The 24660-nt window shown below is 43.9% G+C and overlaps 1 protein-coding gene across 2 annotated transcripts in view; it reads right to left on the reverse strand.

Moving 5' to 3' along the window:
- The window catches only part of Kiaa1549 (KIAA1549 ortholog), a 135613-nt gene extending 110953 nt beyond the window's left edge, over nucleotides 1-24660 (reverse strand). For both annotated transcript variants that reach the window (XM_013158532.3, XM_063250565.1), the window contains exon 1: nucleotides 24365-24660. In XM_013158532.3, the coding sequence (XP_013013986.2) occupies nucleotides 24365-24467 (103 nt within the window). In that variant the 5' untranslated portion in view covers nucleotides 24468-24660. The remainder of the gene's footprint in view (nucleotides 1-24364) is intronic.

The following is a 24660-nucleotide window of genomic DNA, read 5'->3' on the forward strand; positions in this document are numbered from 1 at the left end:
CCAGATCTCTCCCCAGAATTTTAGTCTTAGCATAATAAAAAGGCTACAATTCATCCTGTTAGCTAGGCCCTAGTGAAACCATCTCCAGTGCCAGCCAGATCCTGAGGTTGCAGGACCTCGGTATCTCATCAGAGTTGCAAAGATAGAAACTGATATATAGACATACATGAATACTGATACAACCTTCTAGCTAGAACATTCTATGATTTGGGAGCGATTTAGCAGTTTGGACCATACTTCCCACAGTGACAGTAGCACCTGTGATTGTCATCTCAAGCCCTCTTCTCCTCCCGCCCCAGCTCCATGTCTTGCTGTCCTACTTCCCCACCTCAGAAACTCATCTCCTGACCTGCAGAGGTCAGCCCGTGCAGTAGGCAGCAGCTACGTCCCCCAGGATCGCTCACCTGTAACCCAAGATAATCCACATTAACCAGACGGCTCGGCAACTACTGTTTGGGCAGGCAAACGCATCCCGCTACTCAGAAGATGCAGATTTGATTTTGCATGTGGCCAAGAGTTCTCATGTGTATCTGTTTAATAAAAAATCTAATACGAAGTCCTGTAATACTCCCACGATCTTGTTTTGACTGATTAGACTCTGTTCCATTCTGTATGATAGTATCAAGTTTGAGGGTATAGGCAACTACTTTGAAGGCAATAAGATTCACTAAGATGCCCATTCTGGTTTGACTATTGTCTCCTTTGGAAGTCCTGTAATGTTTACAATGCCTAAGTTTTATTGGTCTTGTTCTCTACTGTTTTGTCCAACTTTATAATATCCAATGAGATAGACAATTCTTTTTAAGGAAGCAAGAGACAACGTTGATAACCATTGTTGATAACCTTGTACTCTGTTCTACATCATGTGCTATGACTATCCTTGGTTTTGACTGACAGCTTTGTTTTGCCATATTTGACTTTATTCTCTCCCCCCAAAAAAAGTAATAAGAACTAAGGAGTAATAAAATCCAAAATGTGTAAATTTTGTTGTAAAAAAGAAAGGGGGAAAAAAAAAGAGCTCTAACGGATATAACAGCAAGTGTGTTTAGGGGTATTAAATAGCTGACTATATTAATGTTTTTGGATCATTAAACACAGCTGTTTGCAGTCTTTCTGTTTGAATGTCCACTTTGTATTCTTTGATACTGTGATTTGAGCAACTATTTCCAAGATGATAATATGTAATCTATTAACAGGTGATTTCTTACTGTTATTTTTTTTTTGTAGTTCTGTATTACATGTACCCTTATACCGCTTTGTTTTGTTTTGTGTTTTTCTCTTTTTCCTCTTAAATAAAATTTTTTTTAAAAATCTAATACTATCTGAAAAACTGGGTGCATATCGTATCAATTCATTTCCTCCTGACAACCAACTAAACACAAAAACTAAAAGACACACAATTTACTAATGTAAACAACCAGAAAAGCTTTCAAGACTTGAAGCTTCACACTTTCGGGTAAAAACAGGCTGTGGTATCCAGGCAGGGAGACTCTGGGAGCTTTTTTAGAAAACCTTATGGCACGGAGAGGATCCTAGCAGCTGGGTAGAAAACAGCTCTATCAGACTCTTGCCCTGGGCAGAAGGAACTGTGGGATCAGTTTTAAGATGACCTCCTCTCCCACCCCAGGGCTGCTGGACCCTGCAGCTAAGTCCCCCACAGGCCAAGGGAGGTGCTTCACTTTCCCCTCCCCAGGCCCTCAACTACTCAACAATCCTTCTCTAGCTTCCTGTTCTAGGCCTCTCTTCCATAAGCCTCAGACACAAGAATTGTAAAACACAGACTCCAGGCTGTCCCAGCCCCGTCTCACTTAAGTGATGACCAAAAAGCAACTGGACGTCTGCACCCACAACAGCAGCACCCTCACCTGTATCCACCCACACCTGAACCCATCACCTCCTCCTCCTCCCCCCAGCGCCAGTGGAAGAAGCACTAGTCCTCCTGTCCAAGCGAGCTCTGTAGTCTATTCCCTTCTCTCTCTGCCACAAGCTTTATGTCCTAAGGCGACTCACTTCATTTTGCAGTCTATCAGTTTCCTCATCTGTGTGGGGTTAATAATTGCATCTGATAGACAGGGCTGCTATCAGGATTAAGTGGCTTAATACAATTAATGTGTGTTAAGTGCCAGGAGGAATGCATTCATACGCTAATTGTGTGTCTGGTTCAGCTAGCTATTACTATGCCTATTGCTATCATTTCTTACTCTACGAAATTTCTCCAGTAATTGTATCCATAATCATTCTGTGCCTGTGGTAGCCAATCTCTAAAATTGACCACCATCATACACAAGTGTGTGCTCCTCCACCCATCCATGGGTAGCTCCTATTCCCTCCCACTCCCCAGTCCAAGGGCCTTGTGACTTGCTGTGACTGACAGAATGTCAGAGGCAATATTCTTGTTACTTCTTTCTGCTTCGCTTTGCTTTGTTTTGTTTTGAGACAGGGTCTCACTATGTAGCTCAGGCTGGCCTCAAACCCACAGTGTGATTCTCCTGCCTCAGCATCCCAAGAGCTGGGATTACAGGCCTGAGCCACCACACCCAGCTCGCTGCTTCTCTCAAAACCTGTCAAGCCAAGATCTGAAGAGGACTGGTGATTTCTGCTTCATCTCCCTTAATATCCCTTGCTCAACAGGAAGTCATGCTCCCTGAAACCATTTTTAGGTGAGGCAACCCAAGATACTAGACACGTGAGGGGAACTGTTTCAGGCCTTGCAGACCAGTGCTGGGCCTAGGCTGACCCAGCCAGGTGAGAGAGATCCAAACTAAGTTTAATACAGCACCCAAATTCCTGACCCATGGAATCATGAAAAATAATAAATCATCGTTGTCTTAAGCCATTCAGTTTTGGGGCAATTAGCTGTGCAGAAATAAATAAGAGAAATTATGTTCTCCCTTGGCACTAAAAGAATGTTCCAGCTTATTCCCCTCTTATCGTGTCGCCCCCAAGTTTTCTGCCACCAATGACCATCCCCTCCACCACAGCACCTGTAGTAGTGCCGCAGGAGCTGAGCTCCTGCAGTGCCGTGTTTATATTGGTCTCCAACATCTAGCACAGTGCTTAGCACAGAGTAGGGAGCGCTCAACAAATGTCAGCTTGCCAGGCATGGTGGTGCCCGCCTGTAATCTCAGCACTTGGGAGGTTAAGGCAAAAGGTTCATTGCAAGTTTGAGGCCAGGTTGGGCTACATAGTGTAGTCAAGACCAGCCTGAACTAGATGGCAAGATCTGACTCCAAAAAAATTTTTTTAAATAAACAGAAAGGTCAGCTGAATAATCCATGCAAGGCATTGGAGGGAACTCTACACAAGTGTCTACCTGTGGCATGTATCACAGCACTGGAAAATCCAAAGGCGAGATGGGAAAACAAAACATGAGATGCAGATAAGAGAAATTTCCAGAAGGAGCCAAAATGCAAAAAGTGCAAGGAAGGTACAGGGGAAAACCAGCACGGTGGAATCGGATGCTCCTGGCTAAACAGAAGCCACTGTGATGCTGGAGCTCTTCCTGCTACATCACTCCTTCATCCTGCCTGAGGAGTGCGCATCCTACAGGTGAAATCTGTTCTCCCCTCTTTGGGAGCTGAGCACTGCTCAGGCAGAGGCCCACTGGAACCCCAGGTCATCAGTGAGTCAAGTCAAGATAAACCGCAATGAAAAAAATAGCATGGGACAAAACTAAGAATAATTTCTGGAAATTATTCAGAAGATTAAATTTTAACATCAGGTCAGGGCAAGAACTGAGGGTACAGAAAGCAAGCAAAGCAAGACAGTTTGCTGCATGGGCTTTTGAACAAGGTACTTATTGGAGTACTAACTTCTCACCAAAATTTCCAAGTGAATAAGGAATTGATTTTAAACCATAGCATGCACTAATTTATTAACAATGGAGATATATTATAACTACACACTGTGATGTGAAGAACAAGCCACAGTGAAACATAAGAGTCAAAACAAAGTAGAAATGTTATCAAAACCACAAAGATATGATCCAGGATATTGGATCAGAGGTGGCTGGATCCAGATTCATGGTGCAATGCTAGGATCAAGGGCACTAGGATTAAGCATGTGAGTGCTATGTGCCCCAAATAGTCTGGATAAGGTACAAGGGGTAGAAAGCGCTGTGGTCTCTCCTTGCTTGCAATGCTACCTTCTGCCCACCATGAACTGTTTCTACTCTGTGTTGTCCCTCTGCCATGCCCCTCTGCCTTGGAATCAGCCAATAATGGACTGAAACCTCTACAAACTGTGAGCTAAATAAACTTTCTCCTTTAACTTCAGAGGTCGGGTATTTTGTCTCAGCAACAAGAAAAGTAAGACATGGCATATAGCATGAATTCTAACTTTTTGAAATTCTTTTTAGTTTTAAAAAATTTAAGACAAAATGGCATCTGCCCACTGACAGTGCTGAAGCTTTGGAAGCCCACCTCGTTCATTTCTCTTAACCAAGGTTTAGAAGAACACTGAGCGTAACTTCAAGGTTTATGAGCCACACTGAGTGTAACTTCAGCCCACACTTCTGCCTTGGGTAGATGACTGGCAGGGTCCACAGACAGCTTCCACTGCAACTGTCCACAGAGTGTAGTGACACACTTTTATAGGACAGATCACAGACTCCACCAACACACCCCAGACCAGAAGGGAGGTGCACATGCCCTCTCCCCAGGTCAGAAGAACTCAAACTAGTTGGTTGGCAGTAAGCATGCCAGTGAACCTCTCTGAATTGTATGCATCTGTAAAATGGGCATCTTAGTGAAACCTATCTCATAGAGTTGTTGTGTAGACTAAACTAGCAACAATACACCTCTCCCAACATTAGTTGCATGGTGCATGATTGGTACTGTGTCCTGGCGGTCCTGAGATATGCTCATCAAAAGTGCAAATGCCAGCAAAGCACCAAGATGGCAGAGTGAAAAGCAGCAGAGACACAGCCTCTCTGAGAGCAACCATCCAGATGCTGGAATATAGCAACACAAGGAAGGCAAGAAGGAAGGACGTGGGTCCCTTGGACCCAGGAAGAATCTGAAGCATGAATTTAAGTCCACAGAGACAATGAAGACAGAAACTTCTACAAAGAAGACGGAGCTACCCAGCAGCACCGTCTCGGTGAGAAGGGACTCACTGTGCAAGAGGAAAGATTCAAACCTTCAGACACACAGTGACAGCTGACAAACCCAGATGCCTCCGTGGAGAGACATGGCAGCGGAGGGAAGCAGCAAATGTGAAGGACTCCCTGGCTGACAATGAGTGCTGAGGGCTCAGTCCTCCCAAATGTGAGAATGACTGGCTGAGAGAGGGGCTGACTAAACTCAGAACTCAGAGTTGCTGCCAACTCCATCTAGCAGCTCCCAGCTGGGCTCAGACCCACAGAAGGTGTGCAGATGGCTGCAGGCCGAAGGAGTCTGGACTCAGCCAGAAAGTGCAGACTCACTGAGATTATCTACTACCCTGCCAAAAAGGTACAACTGGATTGCTGGGATAGACAGGTGTGGACTGGTACTCTGTCTCCACATGTCATCTACAAATGACAGCAGAAACAACCCTGGAAGTGGATTCTTCTTTTTTCTCTTTCATTTGTTTTTTGGTTGTGGTGGTTTTGTTTTTCTTTTTTCTTTTTTGTTTTTTTTTTTTCCTTCTTCATTGTTTGATCTTCTTTTTATATGGGTGTGAATACATGGTTTCTAGCCTCTTGGTGGTTGTGGTTCTGCTCTATTCTTCTTTTTGTCTCTTCCTTCTCTTTTTCCTTCCACTAGTTTCCCAAACTTAGCATGATCTTTCTTTGTCCTCTAACTTTACTTCTAATCTCTTCCACTTCTCTTCTTTCTCTTTAACTCATTTTAAATTTTAACCTCTGAAGGCAAAGTTGACATATTAAAGACTTGTATACTGCATATAATTTTCCGTTTTGTTGTAGATTGTTAGACAACCACAAATCTAGTTCATATGGATCAAAGTGGCAAGTTAATGCTTAGGTCGGTTTATCATTTTCTAGGCTGTGTTTGATGCTAATGGTACCACTATAGCCAAAAGTGACATAATTGTTCTAAATAGCTGTTCTATGTAGTATTCTTTTTTGTTTGTTTGTTTTTAATTTTATTTTGAAAGCAGTAAAATACAACAGAACAAGACAGAATAAAACCAACTGAGACCATGTAGTGAAATTGGTACAGAACTTCACAGCAAGTTACCAGGATAACAGTAATAGGTATATATCGTTATATTTACAATAGTTGTTCTTTCAATCACGTATATCAAAATAAAATGAAATACAGAACATTATAGAACTTATCAAAACAGAATATTGAATAGAGCAGTACCATTAATCAGAATAGAGCAAAACAGTAATAAAAAATATTTGCCTTCAGAGAGATGGTAGAAGGAAATCCCCCTTATTTGTTACGGTCAACCTCCCAGGAGATGCTCAGATTTCTGGTTCCCATTTGCTAATGGGGGGACAGGAGGAGGTGGGTAGGGGAAGTGGGATGTTTGACTCTAGGCCATGCACCAGTAGGCTCACTATTGCTTAGCAGGGAGGCAGGCTGGTTGCTTGGTTTCCCAGATCCTAAGTTCCAACATGGTGTGGATCTGAGGAGACACTGGTGCTTTCTCCCCCTGGAGGGGCTGTAGCCTGCCACACTATCGCCGCTTACAGCGAGGTGAGCTGCTTGCTTGGTTTCCCAGGGTCCTAAGTTCTAACATGGTATGGATCTCAGGAGACACTGGTAGTTTTCCCCCTGGAAGGGCCATAGCTGGCCACACTGCTGCCGCTTACCAGGGAGGCGAGCTGCTTGCTTGGTTTCCCAGGGTCCTAAGTTCCAACATTCTATGTAGTATTCTTGGACTGAGATTGACTAAGAGACATGGAAAATACAATGGCACAGTGCAAAGAACCAGAGACTAAGCCAGATAAGCAGCAACTTCTCATCTTCAACAAATTTAAGAGGTAGGAGCTTCCAAGAGACTTAAAATCTAAAAACCAGCTATACCTAGAAAATACTTCAGAGAAGTAGTCATTACCTAAGGGTTCTAAATTATAGCAATAGCCAGGCATGCTTGTGCACATGTATAAACCCAGCATTTGGGAGGCTGACACAAGAGAATTGCTGTGAGTTTGAGGCCAGCCTGGGCTACAAAATGAGTTCATGGCCAGCCTGAACTGCAAAGCAAGACCCTGTCTCAAAAAGATAAATAAAGAAATAAAATATCAAATAAATACCAGCAATAAAGCAACTTAACATAGGCAATTTGCAAACATCACTCCAGAAATTAAACTTTAAAAAAAAAAAAAGAAAATGAAGAGATACTTAAACAAGATGCAGTCTCTGATATCCAGTTCACCAAAAGCAAACCCAGGAGGCAAAGAGATAAACCAATCCAAAAGCCTCCCACCTGGCCCCTCTGAGATGGTGACAACAAAGCAATTGAATGAGGCTCTAGAAAAACAACAAATAAACAGAGAAATAATTTCTCAAGTAACTGCAGAGATGGTGTCCACAATGAAGACCATGCTTAGTGACTTAGTGACTTACAGCAGATACCAACAAAACAAATAAACAACCTTAAGAAAATTATGGAAGACATGACTTCTCAAGATAGGAATGAATTGGAATCCATAAGGCAGATTCAAGCAGAGATCCAGGAAAATCAAAATTCCACTGAAAGTATCTGCAGCAGATTAAGCCAATGTGAAGACAGGATCTCAGATACAGAAGACAGGCTTGAAATTAGTGATCATGAAAAGAAAGATTTCTCAAAATAGCAAAGGACCATGAGAAATCAACCCAGCAGCTGCTAGATAAGACAAAGAAGAATAACTTAAGATTGATTGGAAACAATGAAAAAGTAGAAGATAGCACAAATGTTATTTCAAAAAAACACCTTCACAGATATCATGGCAGAAAATTTCCCTGGTAGAGAAAAAGAATTTGACATACAAATAAGTGAGCATAAAGAACTCCAATTAACCACAATCAAGATTCCAGGAATTCAACACAAGAACAGAATCTTAAAGGCTGTTAGAGAAAAGAAATAAATCACCTATAAAGGAAAGCCTGTCAGAATCACAGGTGACTTAGCACAAATCCTCAAGTCACAGAGAGTGAAGTATTTCAAATTCTAAAAAAAAAAAAAAAACCAACCTGCAACATAGATTGATGTACCCCACAAAATTATCTTTCCAAACTAATGGAGAAATAAACTACTTCCATGACAAAGAACACCTGAGGAAATTTATGACCACCAAATCAGCACTCAAAAATGCTTTGAAGGACATTCTAGAAAAGATAACAAGGACTACAATTCCTTGAATCCCAACAGAAGAAATCCACCAGGCAAAGCAAACAATTAAGCAGAGGGAGGAGAAAAAAAGAGGGGAAGCCAACAACAGGAAAACATGACAAGAATAAGTCAATACATAACAGTTATAAACATCATTGCTATTGGTCTCAATTCACCAATCAAAAGACACAGACTATCAAAATGAATCAAGAAGCCAGATCCAATGATATGCTGCACACAAGAAACACATTTAATTCAAAAAGAAATTCATAGATTGAAAGTCAAAGGGTGGAAAATGATACTCCACGTGACAAGAACCCAGAAAAAAGCAAGGATAACTATTGTATTTACAAGAGGACTTAAATCCACTGATTGAAAGAGATAAAGAAGGTCATTGTATCCTCACTAAGGGAACAATCCAAAAGAATAACATAACAATCATAAATATATATGTAACAAATACAAGTGTACCCAACTATGTAAAACAAATAATAATGGGCATGAAAAATCAAACAAGCACTAATACAATTGTATTGGGGGATCTCAATACCCAATGACACAAAAAGACAGATGAACTAAAAAAAAATTAATAATGAAATATTAGAACTGAACCAAACTTTGGAACAAATGAACTTACTAGATGTCTACAGAGTGTTCCACCCACAACATCAGAATACACATTCTTCTCAGCTGCACATGGGTCATTCTCCAAAATAGACCACATTCTAACTCACAGAACATGCTTAAGTAAAGTAAAGGAATTGAAATTATCCCCTGCATCTTAACAGATCATAATGCAATAAAATTGGAAATCAATGACAAAAGAAACCACAAGAACTTCATAAACACATGGAAATAAAATAGCACCTTCCTGAACAACCAATGGGCCACCAATGAAATTAAAGAAGAAATTAGTCCATCTTTAGGATTGAATGATAAGGACAATACAACATACCAGAACTTATAGAACACAATGAGAGCAGTCCTAAGAGGGAAATTTATAGCAATAAATACCCATATTAGAAAACCAGAGCAAGCACATGTAAATAACTTAATGGTGAACTTCAAACTTCTAGAAAAAGAACAGGCTAATCAAAAATTCATACAAGGGAGGAAATATAAAGATCAGAGCAGGAATTAACACATTGGAGACTAAAAAAAATACAAAGTATCAATGCATCAAAGAGTTGCTTTTTTGAGATATTAAATAAAATTGACAAATGCTTAGCCAACCTTAAAAAAAAGGAAAGAAAAGACTCAAATCTACACAATTAGGAATACAAAGGGTGAAGTTACAACAGACCTACAGAAGATCATCTCTACCTACTTTGAAAACTTGTATTCTAACAAGATGGAAAATGCAGAAGAAATAGACAGATTCTTAGATACATATGAATTACCAAAGCTGAATCAAGAAGACATAAAAATCCTAAATAAACCAATATCAATCAATGAAACTGAAGATGTAATTAAAAACCTGTCAACAAAGAAAAGCCCAGGCTGTGAAGCAATTCACTGCTGAATTCTACAAGAAATGTGGAGAAGACCTAACACCAATACTTTTCAAACTCTTTAATGAAATTGAAAGGGAAGCAATACTCCCAAATGCATTCCTGAAAGCTAGCATTACCCTGATACCAAAACTGGAGAAGAACCTAAGAAACAGGATTACAGGCCAATTTATCTAATGAACATAGATGAAAAATACTCAGTAAGATACTGGCTAACAGAATGCAGGAAATCGTCAATAGTATACACTATGACCAAGTGGGATTCATCCCAGGGATGCAGAGATGGTTCAACATACGTAAATCCATAAAATTAATACACCACATTAACAGAGCCAAACACAAAAATCATATGATCATCTCGATACAGAAAAAGCTTTTGAAAAAGTATAGCACCCATTCATGATTAAAAAAAAAAAAAAACCTACAGAAAGTTGGAATACACAAGTCTTTATCTTTTTTTTTTTTTTTTTTTTTTTTTTTGTGCCAGGGATCAAACTCACAACCTCGCACTTGCCAGGCAGGCGCTTTTTGCCACTGAGCTAAATCCCTGGCCCCAACATCATACTAAATGGACAAAAACTGAAAGCTATTACTCTAAAATCAGGAACAAGACAAGGATGTCCACTGTCTCCACTCTTAATCAACACAGTCCTCGAAACTTTAGTCAGAGCAATTAGACAAGAGAAAGAAATAAAAAAAACAATAGGAAAGGGAAAAGTTAAATTATTGTTATTTTTCAGACAACATGATACTCTACATAGAAGACCACAAAAACACCACTAAAAAAAAACTGGTAGATTTAATAAGTGAATTCAGTAACATAGCTGCAGACAAAGTCAACACGCAAAAATCAGTAGCTTTCCTGTACACAAATAGCAAACTCACGGAGAGAAACAGCAGGGAAACAACACCTTTCACCGTAGTATCCAAAAAATGAAATACCTAGGACTCAATCTAATAGAGCATGTAAAAGACCTCTACAGTGAAAACTACAGTACTCTGAAAAAGGAAATTGAAAAAGATATCAGAAAATGGAAAGATAACACTTGCTCTTGGGTAGGAAGAACCAAGATAATGAAAATGCCCATACTTTCAAAACTGTTACACAGATTTAATACAATCTGACCAAAATTCCAACAGCTTATCTCATAGAATTAGAGAAAATATCCTAAAATTCATCTGGAATCAGAAGAGACCTCGAATAGCAAATTCTGGGCAACAAAGGTAAGGCAGGGGACATCACAGTCTCTGATTTGAAATTATACTACAAAGCTTCTGTGATAAAAAAAAACAGTGTGGTACTAGCAAAACAACAGACCAAAAGATCAATGGAACAAATTAGAGGATGGAGGAACAACTCCAGACATACTGTGCCACCTTATCTTTGACAAAGGTGCCAAATACATTCTCTGGAAGACATAATAAATGGTGCTGGAAAAATTAGCTCTGCACATGCTGCAGATTAAAATTGGGCCCACAACTTTTGCCATGAACTAAACTAAATTTGAAATGGACCAAAGATCTAAACATTATAACTGAAACATTAAATCTGCTGTTAGAACAGGTAAAACTCTTGAAGACACTGATGTAGTCAAAAACTATGAATAAAACCTCAATCACACAGAAACTATCACAAAGAATCAATAACTAGGATCTCATTTCATTAAAAAGCTTTTGCACAGCAAAAAAAACCCACCAACAAAGTGAAGAATTTCACCATGTGGGAAAAATGTTTGCCACTTGTTCCTCAGAGTCTCTATGCAGTTCAGGTTGACCTTAAGCTCACTTCATAGCCCAGGCTGGTCTCGAACTCACGATTCTCCTGCCCCAGCCTCCCAAATGCTGGGATTACAGGTGTGAGCCACCACGCCCAGCTCTGCCAGCTGTTCCTCAAACAAAGGAGTACTATCAAGAACATATATAGAACTCAAAAAAATCAGTCCTCCCAGATTTAAAGGTCCAATCCAAATATGGGTATCTGAGACGAATACACATCTCTCATATGTACAAACAGCAAATAAATGCATGAAAAAATGTTTAACACACTGGTCATTCAAGAGATACAGATTACAACTCTGAGATCCCATCTCATTCCATAAAGAATGGCTATTATCAAGAAATCAACCAATAACAAATGCTAGAGGGGCTGGGGCGGGGCGGGGAAGGAACCCTTCTCCACTGTTGGAGGGAATGTAGATTAGTGCAACCACTGTGGAAATCAGTATAGAGATTTCTCAGAAAACTAGGATGGGAAGCCCCATTTGAATCAGTTATTCCTCTTCTGGTTATCTTCCCCGAAAAATTAAAAAATTGTACCACAGCAATATATGTGCACCCATGTTTATAGCAGCACAATTTGTAATAGCCAGATCTTGGAAACAACCCAAATGCTGCTCATCAACTGAGGAATGGATAAAAAACATAAAGTCTTTTTCTACAAAGGAGTACTACTCAGCCATAAAGAGGATACACTGGAGACTTTTATAGGTAAATGGATGCAACTCGAGACCATACTTACAAGTGAAATAAACCAGATGCATATGTGTAAACATCACATTATATCCTTTGTGTGAGAAACTGAAAAGGTAAATAAGATCCAAAATGTACAATAGAAATTGTGAAATGGGAAGAAGCTTCAAAAAGAAGAAGAAACTGATGGACAATGGAAAAAAAGAAGGAAAGGAAAAGCAAAAAAAGAAAAGTACATGCAAAGATAAATAGAAAAGACAGTTAAGATAGTTATATTACTAATTTCTCTCAGTTCATTCAAAAGAAAGGTGTCTGCTAACATTGGACAATTAAACGCTGATATCTTATACTCTGAGTAACTAAAGGTAACAACACACAATGTATTAACCATTGTTATCCTCTTATCTTATTTTGAATTTTTTCCTTTTAAAATAAAATGTTTAAAATTTTTAAAAAAGAAAGTACAAGTACCAATCAATAATCAAAGAAATCCAGCACTTTGGGAGATACTTGTCACCTATGAGCTTGGCAAAGACAATGGCGATTGCTAACAGGCTACACTAGAGCAGGCGAAAGCAAAACTGGCATCCTGATTTAGTGCTGGAAAGAATATAGATCGTGGGGCTGAGGATTTAGCTCAGCGGCATAAGCGCCTGCCTTGCAAGCAGACAGTCGTGAGTTCGATCCCCGGTACCCATAAAAAAGAAAAATACAAAAAAAAAAAAAAAAAAAAGAATATAGATCGCTTCCACCTTTCTAGAAAGCAATTTGGCAAAATGTATCAAAATTTAATATCTGCATCCTGCCTAGCCCAGCAATTCTATTTCTGGGACTTCATCCTCCAGAAATAATTAGAAAAGTGTGGAGGGATGTGTGTGCAGGGATGCTCATGCAGCGAAAGCTGAAAGCAAAACAAGATCATCTACCAGCGGGCAATTAGCTAAATGAAGTACAGAGCAGCGAACAAAAACACGATGTGGATTTCTGTTTCCCGACAACATCAAGATTCCACAGCGAAGTTTAAGAACGCCAGCCGCCAAGTAACTCACGGGATCCAACACTGTCGCTCTGCGCGCACGCATGTGTACATACACTTGCATGTGTGAAAAAGTCTGAAAAGGGAGCCGACAAAATGTCACAGCAGTTTTCGCTGAGTGGTAGGATTTGAGGTGATTTTTGCTTTCTGCTTTATACCTTTTTTGTACCAAGTGAATTTATTCACATCTTGAGTCTCACTGCATCACCCCGATCAAAACTCTCGTGTAGTCTGAGACCCCACACTCCTGGAACATTGCTCCTCCAAATACCCATCAGGCTTGTCTGCTTGCCTCCTTCATATCCTAGTGTAAAGGCTGTGGGTAGGGGCTGAATCCAAATGTCATATGAAGTCCTGACCCCTAGAGCTCAGAATACGGCCTTACCTAGAAACAGGAACATTGTGGATATGCAGAGCTAGGATGAGGCCGGCCCCTCCTGTCACAAGACTATCCTTATGGGGCTGGGGATTTAGCTCAGCGGCATAAGCACCTGCCTTGCAAGCAGGCAGTCGTGAGTTCGATCCCTGGTACCGATAAAAACGAAAAAGACCAAAAAAAAAAAAAACAAGACTATCCTTATAAAAAGGGAAACCTGAAGCTCACACACACTGGGAGGAAACTGAGTACAGATGGGAGTTACACCACTACACACCAGGAGCTACAGAGCCAGGAGAGCACCGGAGACCCTTCCCGAGCCTGGTCTTGCCTCAGACCGCACAACTGTGTCACGCAAGCTATGGTGCTTTGATAAGGAAGCCCTAGGAGCTCACACAGCCACTTCTCAATGGGGCTCCTAGACCCCTAGATTAAAACTGCAGACCCTCATCCCACGCTGCTTATCTGCTCCATCTACTCCTGGCACCTATACCCAGCAAGGAGCTGCACAATTAGGTTTGCTCACAGAGGGGCTCCGAGGGCCAGGACAGAGTGGGCCCTCAAGGAAGATGGACTGCATAAGTAGGCAAACAACACCAAAGAAAACAGATACAGCCAGCCCCGCTGGAGCCAACGAGCTAGCAGGAGACAGATAATGAGAGCTACGGGTAAGGCCACGATAAGGGTCCTGGGGAAGGGGGGGGATAAAGCAGACAGGACCTTAGGAACATGGAGGCTGCTCTCACTTGGTAAAAACACCTGCTAATATGAAATGTGAGCAGAGGCCTGAAGGAAAGGTAGGACCTTGCAGATAAAATCTGAGAATGTTCTAGACACAGGGAACAGCTAGTACTAATTATTGCAATGAATGGATATCATTTTTATAATCAGGAAAAAACAAGCAAGTGACTGTGACCATCAAAATGCATACAACTATTTAAAAGTCCGATTCTAAGGGCAAGGAAGAAGAATCTGATTCTACGAATTCTTAAGATTTTACTCAACTAAGGAGACTGAGAGAAGAGGACCACCAAGGCCAGTTTGGGCAATACAGCAAGACCCAGGCCTCAAAAAACACAAACAACACCAAGCAAAAAATAAAATTAAAAAATAAAAAGCTCAGTGCACATACCTGTAATCTCAGCACACAGGAGGCTGAGACAGGAGGATCAGTTGCGAGTTCGAGACCAGCCTGGGCTACAAAGTGAGCTCAAAGCCAGCCTGAACTGCATAGAAACACCCTGTCTCAGAAAGACAAAAATAATAATAATAATAATAATAATAATAGCAATAATAAATGAACTATTCATTCTGCACTTGGACTCTGGTTAAAAACTCCAATCTCTTTCCCCTTTTTCTTACTATCTTTCCCAGCCTAGTCCCCAGCAAAGATCTGGCCAGGAGGAAGAAAAGAAAACCTTTGAAATGCAAGGACTGAAGCCAGGTGAGGCCAGGAAAGGCAAGGGAAAGCTCTGCCCGGGGGCCAAGGCCTGGACACCGTTATTGGCATCACAGAGCCAAAGACAACCGCAGTGACTCCTGTGCCAGTCACCAGTTGCTGACCTGCCCATGCTCCACTTTCCCAGACTGCCCTGTGCCCTCTATCACGTGTACCTCCATCCCGGCCTGGTCCCAAGGGTAATGCCAGTGCACCCAGACCTCTGAGGTTTGAGGCTCCAGGCTGTCTCCATGATTGAATGCACTAGCTATCCCACCAGCTGGGTCCCAGCTCAGGGCGGCTGTTTTTACAAACAACTGTGATTAAACAAACACATCACATGAACCATCTCTTAAGTCCACAGCTCAGCAGTGTTGAGAACATCCATGCTATTGTGCAAGCAATCTCCTAAACCCTTCACCTGGACAAAATGAGATTCTACCACTAAGCACCTCCGCCCCCTCACTCACCACTCCTCTGCTGTCCGTCTCTCTGATTCTGACTACTCTAATAAGCACTTGGAAAAAGAGAAGCACACAGCATGCACATTCCTTTAGAATGGTTCATGTCACTCAGTGCAGTGCCCTCAAGGTTCATCCAAGTTTGGCTGGCATCAGAATCTCCTTCCTCTCCAAGGCACATTTCCCCCTCGATGGCCAGGCCATGTCCTCTCATCCCTTGGCCCATCAAGGGACACCTGCTTGCTTCCGCAATGCACAGGTGCCCCTGCCTGTGATCTTTGGTTACTAATGACTGCATCCTGCCAAAATCAGCTCAAGAACAGAAGGACCAGACCACAAGCCACAGACAAGCTTAGCTCCGCAGGGGAACTTGAAGCAGAAGCAGCTCTCCAAGCACATCGAGCTGGACCACAGCCCGGCTCTAAACCTGCTTCGGCACCTACACTCACTTTTCCCACTCAACTTGAAATCTGGGCTGGATTTTTACACGTTGAGGACTCTCCACTCATACAATAGCAACCAAAAACCACTGAAATGTGCCCGACCTCCATGAGACACTGGTGAGGCCGGAAATTAATATGCCTACAACTCACCTGGAGGTGGTTTTTAAAGGCAATATTCATGCAGGAGGGTTGGAGAGAGACCTGTGCATCCGCATATCTGATAAATTCCTGGGATGCATGTCTGGGGGCCACACCTGCAAGCACAGAGCCCTAGCCACTTCCTACCAGCTCACACCTGTCTTCTAAGACTTGCCTGGCTTCTCGGTCACCCCAAACTGCCTCTCTAACATCTTTGTTTTGTAGTTTTCAGGCTCCTCTCTTTGCAAGCTCCCAGCTGCATTTATGCAGCATTTTAAAGCAGCCTTCAGACTGTCTGGCTCCAAAGTTAATCCTGAGCCCCACATGCTCAGTGAGAAAGGGCTCCTTCCACAGGCCCGAACAAGAGGCCCGAGAACAAAGCAGCCAAGCAGAGGACGGGTTCCAAATGATTGCCCTGGACAACCAGGACCGCTGTCGCCTGCTTGTTTTCTACCAGGGCTCTGGGCCATGCAGGGCGACCAGAGGGGCGAGCACAGCAGCCGCTGGCCCACTGCCAAGACCAATCTCCCAATCAGCTGGGTCTGCCGCTCCCTGCACTGCCTCCTCCCCTTTTCCTCCTCTGCAGACCAGCTGTGCTCCATGCCCTCAGCCCCCTCCATGACAGTCACTGCTCCGCAATGCACTGTCCCTGGAACACACTGCTGTGCTCATGTGTCTTCCTTCTGTCCGCATGAACTGCTCCACTCCTGCCAGGGTCCCACCCCCTCCAAACCCAAGCAACAGTTCTTGCCTCCCAGCAACATCTGGCTCGTCCAGCCCCACAGATCACCTTTTCCCCCTTGCGCAGGGAGCCTCCAACCGGCCACTACCTCCCTTCTCATCCCTAATTTACTACCGTTACTTCCTCCTTAAGCACACGGCAGCTCTGGTCAGGGGTCGAGTCCCTCTGAAGGTCTGAGCACTTAGGAACCTTCTCAGTGCCACATCTGCCACTGCAAACCCGCCCAGGACCACTGTCTGCTGCTGGGCCACCACGTGCTCACAGATCTCAGAGTCCACACCTGCTGTGGTCCGCTTAGACCCTTTTCGCCCAGACCTTCTCCCACTGCTCTCCCCACTGTTACTTCCTTCCTCGTGCAGCCTGGACCCCATCCAGCACCACCCAGACCATCTCCTGCCAGCCTCCTCAACTCCCCGCCACCTTGTCACATTGCTCTGTGATCCCCAACCCCAGCTGGAGCTAATCCCTCACTCACCGGTACTCAGTCACCCAGAATGTCCAGTGCAGCAGGACACTATCACACTGTACCTGGGCCAGGCATCTTAACCTCGCTTCCAACCAGTGCCCTTCAATTTCTTCCCCGATGTCCCCTCTCCTCATCCCTCTTATGCTGATCCTGCCGCCTACCTGTGACTGTACTGTTAAATTGTTGGCCACTGTCTCTACTGATTCCTCCTTGAAATCCACAAACAGGGCCAAGTCTGTAATATATTTCAAAACATAAATGAATCCCATGCCACTACCAATCTACTACAGCAGTGATGTGGACCTTTTAGACCTTTCAATGATAACAAACGGCAGGCTGCAACACGCATGCCATAGATTCACCACCTATCGGACGTAACAAATAATTTAAGGAGCCTCCTGAGCACTGCAAAAGCACAAATTCTCAGGCATCAGCAGCTCGAATTTGACCAGGAGGTGATTCTGATCAGGTGGCCATTGGGACATCCTTCAAGAAACAGGCTTTTGGGGGCTGGGGATTTAGCTCAGCGGCATAAGCGCCTGCCTTGTAAGCAGACAGTCGTGAGTTCGATCCCCGGTACCGATAAAAAGGAAAAAGACAAAAAAAAAAAAGTCATTTAAAAAAAAAAAAGAAAGAAAGAAACAGGCTTTTGGTAGCTGTTTCACCTAACACGCACAAGACCTAGGGTTGTATCCCTGGGGGAAGGAGGGAAGGGGAAGGGTGGGAGGCAAGGGAAGAGGTGAAAGCGTTTGGCAGAGCAGCCATTGGCGTGGTGGGTCACTTCCAGGTAAAGCTCTCCGCAGCCCCTGGCTGACATTTTCATCAGTGGTCGGTGTCATTAAAGGGGCTCCATTTCCACTTTTCCCCTTTAAAGAGAGCCTCCTGGGCCTTGTCCTGAGCGAGTTCCCCCAGCTCCTTCTGCACAGCCTCAATCATTTCTTCCATGTCTAGAACACCCAATGCCACCATATCCACAAACCTTTTGAAGTGCTCGACCTGAGGTGGGTGAGTGAATGGAAGACTGGGCCCAAGTCAGCCCAATTAACAGTAAGTAAAACTGAGCACTAGCAAATAGAAAAGGGACCACTCTACCACTATAGGCAAAGGACAAAAAGAAGACACACTAATGACCAAGAGATACATTAAAAAACATTCCACACCACTCATGGTTAGAGAAATGCAAATAAAACTGCCATGTGCTATCACTGCACAGGTGTTAGAATGTTTTATCAAGAAAACTACAACACTGCTTGAAGAAGCAGGTGATGAACACTAACCCTTCAGTTGTTGGATCTTGGGGAGACTGGAGAGATGGCGTGGGAGAAGAATCCTGCGACAGAGGTCAGGGAAGCCCAGGAAAACAGGAGGTGGGAGAGGGGTGTCCAGTCTAGCATGTATGTACCAACTAGTATGGATTGTTTCAGTACCTTAACTGGCCAAATATTCAGAATGAGCGAAGAGACTACAAACAGGGGCAGGTTTAGAGAACCACTCTGCTCTCAAGTTGCCTGCTCAAATGGAACAGGCTCCTGAACATTATTCACACAGGTTCCGTCCCAAAGGCAAGTGGATCTCAAGGTCTCTGAACATCTGGGTTAGGTCCAGAGTTTGTCCTGGCTGCCCCAAGCTCCCGGACCTAACTCTGCTTAGTACCAGAAAGCTGGAATTGGAGGGCTAGTGCTTCCCCTCGAGCTGTGCATGTGAAATCATCCAGGTCCTGTGAAGATGCCCACACTGATTCAGCCCAGAGTGGGGCCTGGAGTCTGACTTTGTAGCCAGCAGGCAGGAGGACAAAAAGGGGTGTGGACCAGACTGAAGACAGCAACGTTAGTGTTTCACTGCCAAAAGTAACGTCTAAAGCTCCAAGCCACAGCACTGGCTCACCTAGAGCATTATCAAAGGAAATGGAGGAAAAAAGAAGAGAGAAAGAAAAAAAAGAGAAAGCAAAGGATGCTGGGGTGGAGATACAGGAAGAAAGAAGGGACAAGGATTTTTAAAAGAAGAGTGAAATTCAGTGACAAGAGTGAACTGTCTCTAAGAAGTTATTAGCCTAGAATATCCACTAGGCAAAGAAAAGCAGCATCACAAAGACCGTGCACTGAAACAAGACCTCACTGTCCATCAAGGATGTATCCCGGGGCACTCGCACTGGGGACTTCAAGAGCCAAAAGGGAATTAGAGCTGTCTCACTCAGTCCTCTCCCACTGCTGGGGAAATCCAGGACAAAGCCATCTGTCTACACCACAGAGTAAGTTATGGAGGGGAAATGTGCACACTCAGGTTTTCTAATTCACCATCCAACAAGTCCTGCTGCCTGAGCACACACTGAGCTCCAGATGAAAAGAGGCTGTCACTAGAAAACAGATGAGATCAGTTAGTTTCTATCTGAGGCAATCCACCTAGTGTAATTATAATGACAGTAATTAGCTGCCTCTATCACCCAGGGCTGCCCATCCCTCTGGACTTCCAACAACTCTTTGGTGGTTTCTGTTTCCACGCCAGGGGAGGAGGCGCTTCCTGATAAGAACTGTGCAGCTGTGCCCCAGGGACCAAGAGGGAGCTCCTGGTACCAGCCAATGGGAGAAAACCAAAATCGGCTAGCTACTATGATTTTAAATCCACTGCTTAGAAAGCGAAAAGACAAGGGCAAGGTATTAAAGATGCAGCTCCAAAATACTCTTTAATTGTCATGTAGCTGGGCTTACGGTATCCTCACAGTAGTTCTAAATTACAAAGTCACTAAAAATGAGCTGTGAAGTTGTTCAAAAGAATACTCCTCAATTACCAATATAAAGACTTGGAAACCTAAATTCTTAACAAGCACCAATGAGGCTGATGCAGGTTAACCAACCATGCATTCTGAAACATGTATCTAAGTCTTCGATGCAAAAGTGTAACAAATACTCCCCTTGAAATAGCCAATAATTAAGCAGTACACTAAGAATACAAATTTAACATGCCATAAGCATGGATGCATAGAAAAAAATCATAAAAAGAAAAACAAAACAGCAGATTTTGCTACTCAAAATAACCAGAAACTTCTGCACTTCAAAATTATGTAAGACTTAAAATCCATCAGAAGGGGAAAAAAATACAGTAAATAGAAGGAGCAATGGTTGCTATCCATATGCTATATAGATTTTAAAACGTATATATGCATATACTGCAACTGACCAATGAACAAAAAACCCAGAAAATTTACTGAATACAAACAAAATAAAAACTATTCCATGCTAAAAATAATACAGTACAAATTAAAATAATGTATTACAAATTTATTTAACAAGATTTTAAAAATAATATTCAGCACAGACCATGATGGAAGCCAACTGCATAAACCCCAAAGGCTCAGCAGTACAGGTTTCAAAAACTGAACACCTACATCTTCAGCAACCTACTAGGCATCCAACACTCTGAACAAAACATCAGAAATCCAGGCAGGTAAGCCTGACAGTTCAACCCCATCCTGTTCCCCTCCTCCAAATATTTATCTTAGAAGATCCATAGACACAGAAAAAAAATACAAAACCTGATCTATGTAGCAATTCATCCTCACATTATTTGTAACAGATCTAAAAAGCTAGAAATAAAAGAATAATCGCATTGTTAATAGAGAAACTCTGTCAAATATTTCATGAATAGGGAAATGCTTAAGTTAAATATTGAGTGAAAAAAGCAGGACAGTGGACCCTTGACTTATGAACTCACTTCGTTCCCAAAGGCTGGCTGTAACCCAGGGTGTGGATTGAAGGCTCCAGCTCCTCTACACAGCCTTCAAAGTCTCTCTCCTGTACAAAGACAGATCTCAGTGTCCTTAGAGAGACACTGGCCCAGGATTTCTCAGCTAACCCCAGACAGCTAAGGATATTGGAATGTCCCTTCCAGAACTCTTTAAGGGTTAAATCTATATTGGAGACCATCTAGAAGCACAAACCACTGACATTCAGGTCATAACTCAAGACTTTGGTCCTAAGTTAAAACTAAAATTCTAGTTATTAACCAAGTTGTTCATACGTCAGGCTGGCCGTAACTAAAGAGTCCACTGTAAATACAATGGTGCACATAATTTGATTCTCATTTTTTTAAGGTTAACCAAAAAAGACTATTTTTAGAGTTAGATAACTCTGGGCTCTGGGGTTATAGGTAACTTTTTTCCATACCTTGCAGGAATTTCCAGATTCTGCAAAACTATCAATGTCACAATGACAATGACTTTTAAAGAGATTTCTCTCTGCCAAGATGATGAAATGGGCACTATTCTTCCTTGTTATGTTGTGCATGGCTCTTTGCCTAAAAGCACCACGTCCAACAGAAAGTCCAAAGTATTACAAGTTATTTCCAGGACAGTGAACAGTCAAGACCAAACTTGTAAATGTTTGAGAAAGAGAGAGAGAGCACATTCAAAATGTTGAATGAAATAAAAATAGATGAGAAATCAACACAGCACAGAAATTTAACTAAACGTTGCAATACAGGGACTGTTAGAAAGCAGACTCTATTAACTCCTGCCAAAGGGATGGGAGACGGGGCAGAGCAGGACAGGACTGAGCCATGCCACCTTCTAACTCATTCTGAGTTCTTTGTCTACTACCCGGGCAAGGCCCAACTGTGCAAACCAGGGGCCCTGATCCGTGAATTAATGAAAGGGTGGTGTCTCTGCTTCCATGATGTCTGCTCTAGAATAGAAACATAATTTGATGTCTCCAGGTTAAATATTTGGATTATGGGTAAAAGGAACGCAGAATAGCGTTCTAAGAAAAAGAAAGCAACCAGGTATGGGGGTGCATGCTGGTGCATGCTAATCCCAGCACGCTGAAAGGCTGAGGCAAAAAGATCACAGATTTGAGTGTAGCTAGGCAATTTGGTGACTTAGTGAGACCTTGTCCCCCAGATGTGGTGACACATGCCTACCATCCCAGCGCTCAGGATCATCCGAGACAGGAGAATCACCCAGAGTGTGAGGCCAGGCTGGACTCCATAGCAAGACACTGTCTCAAAAACAAACACACAAACAAAATTCTTTTAAAGGATTGAATACATAGCTAAGTTCAAAGGCCTTGTTTCAATCCTGAGTTCTGCAGAGAGAAAATATGAGTTATGACAGCTTCACTGTTAATTTTTACTTTATCAGAAGAGCTTATATTTCCACTTCTGCAGAATATCCAGGTGGCCGTAGATGTAGGTGGAGAAATTGGAGAGGCTAGAGGTCCAGTGTACCATAGAATCTGGAGCGAACTCCACAGAAATTGAAGCCTTAGTCTCCTCATCTGTAAAACAGGGTTAGTGACGCCTAACAAATAATGTGGCTGGATCTCATATATAAGATCCAGCACCCAGAATGCGAGACACTATTTGACAAATGTCAACAATTACTTTGCTGTGTTTCATAACAGAAGAATCCATGATCATCTCAGCCTCCTAAGTAGCTGGCATTACAGGACGGACTTTCTTTGTTGACGAAAGCCATGAGCATGCTCCAGGAGCATCCCCTCTTGGGGCTGGGATATGGCTCAGTGGCACAGTACCTGCCTGGCAAGTGAGAGGTCTTGAGTTCGACTCCCAGTATCCCCCACCAAAAAAGGATCATCCTTCCTCTTCCAGGCACAAGGGACTGGAGCTCACCCAGGCAGGATTGAAGCCAGAGGTGTGAGGCTGGGCAAAGTCGTCCGCAGCAGCTTGTACTACCTAAGTGAGACTTCTCTGTTGATCCAGCTCTTGTGTGGCTCCCTGAAGCGGGATTCCACCCAATCTGGGGACATCTTCGTGGGGGCTTCAGGTAGGTATTTGTCTGTGCCTCCAGAACAAGGGGTGTGGTAAAGCGATGCTTCAGCACAGACCAGCCTGTGACCTTGAGCAAGTCCCTTCTCTGCCTCAGTTTCCCCCGTAGCAAGCAGCATGGCCCGTTTTATGATCCCTGAAGTCCCCTCCTGGGCTCCATTGTACAGTTTCAGGCATGACAGTGGTTCTGATGCCAACAATCAGGCCCAAGGGACACCTTCCATCTAGAGCCACTTGGCAGTCCTCTGGCCGGGCTCCACCAGAAGGGAGGATTCTGAGCGGCTCTCCTGGCTCTCTTGTTTCTGTGCACAGCAGCTTCCCACCCCAAGCTGCGCTTCCACCTTCCCTTGTCCACCCACAAAGTGGTCCAGTGTGTGCCTGTGGTGCAATCACAGGCGTGTGGTGAGCGTGTCCACTGAGACACAGTCTCCAGGCCTGCTTGTGTGTGCGCTCTGGGTGGACAAATAAACATGACCGAGATCCAATATGAATCCAATTATTTCCTCTTCAAACAAAACCCATCCACATGCCTCTTCATAAATTCTGCCTCTTAACTCCATCCCAATGAACAGTCCCTAAATCATATCTATGATAAAAAAACAACCCTTACTTCTTTCATGCCCTGACTCTTAATATCAAAATATTTTCGCATTGCCTCTTACTAATAATGCCTCTGCAGAAGTAACACCAATAGCGGTTTCCCTGGAAAGACCCACGGCCAGGGCGCTTTCCAAGAGATTTTCTTTGAATGTTCTTTGTGTCCTGGAGCACGGGGACCCGGCCATCCCGCCCGCATCAGGAGGAGAATGCCGGTTGCACAGGGCGATGCAATACTGACTCAAAGACCATAGCGAAGGGGCCCCTACGCCAGGACAATCAAGTACCCTGAAACACTCAGCTCGTCACATCCATCCGGCCATGCACAGCCAACCCCAGGCCCGCACGGTGCAAGAAAACGAGGCGCATTCTGAGCCGAAGCCCCAGACCCGCCCCGGGCTCCACGGTGCACGGGAGGGCTGTTCTGCAGCCCTGGGGCAACCCTGGCCGGAATCCGCTCGCTCCTTCGCCTTTTATTGATTCATCTCCTCCGTTTCTTTATTTGCTGGGCCCCAGAAGAATGGAAAAATCATCTCCAGGAGGCAGGGCGAGGGAGCCGTGGAGAATAAAAGAGGCTGGGCGGGGAGCACCGGGGCTGGCAGGGGCCGGCGCAGAGCGGGGGTCCCGGCGGGGCTTACCTGGGACGCACGAGGCCGGCCGGGCCAGCAGCAGCAGCAGCCACAGGCCGGGGAGCAGCAGCCGGGGGCGGCGGCGCGCGAGGAGAGCGGGCGGCGGCTCCATGGCCCCGGGTCCCGGCCGCGCCCCGGCCCGGCTCGGCTCGGCGCGCTCGGCCCGGGCGGCGCGGGGCTCGGGGGACGGGGCGCCCCGGCGGCGCGCAGCGAGCGGCGAGCGGCGAGCGGGGGCCGGAACCGGGGCCGGGCCGCTCCGCCCCCTCGGAGCCTCCGAGCGGCTGCCGGGCAACGCGCGGCCGGCT

Source organism: Cavia porcellus, unplaced genomic scaffold (assembly GCF_034190915.1).
Source record: "Cavia porcellus strain 051 isolate PalLab524CR breed Dunkin Hartley unplaced genomic scaffold, mCavPor4.1 scaffold_6, whole genome shotgun sequence".
In the NCBI taxonomy this organism is placed as follows: domain Eukaryota; kingdom Metazoa; phylum Chordata; class Mammalia; order Rodentia; family Caviidae; genus Cavia; species Cavia porcellus.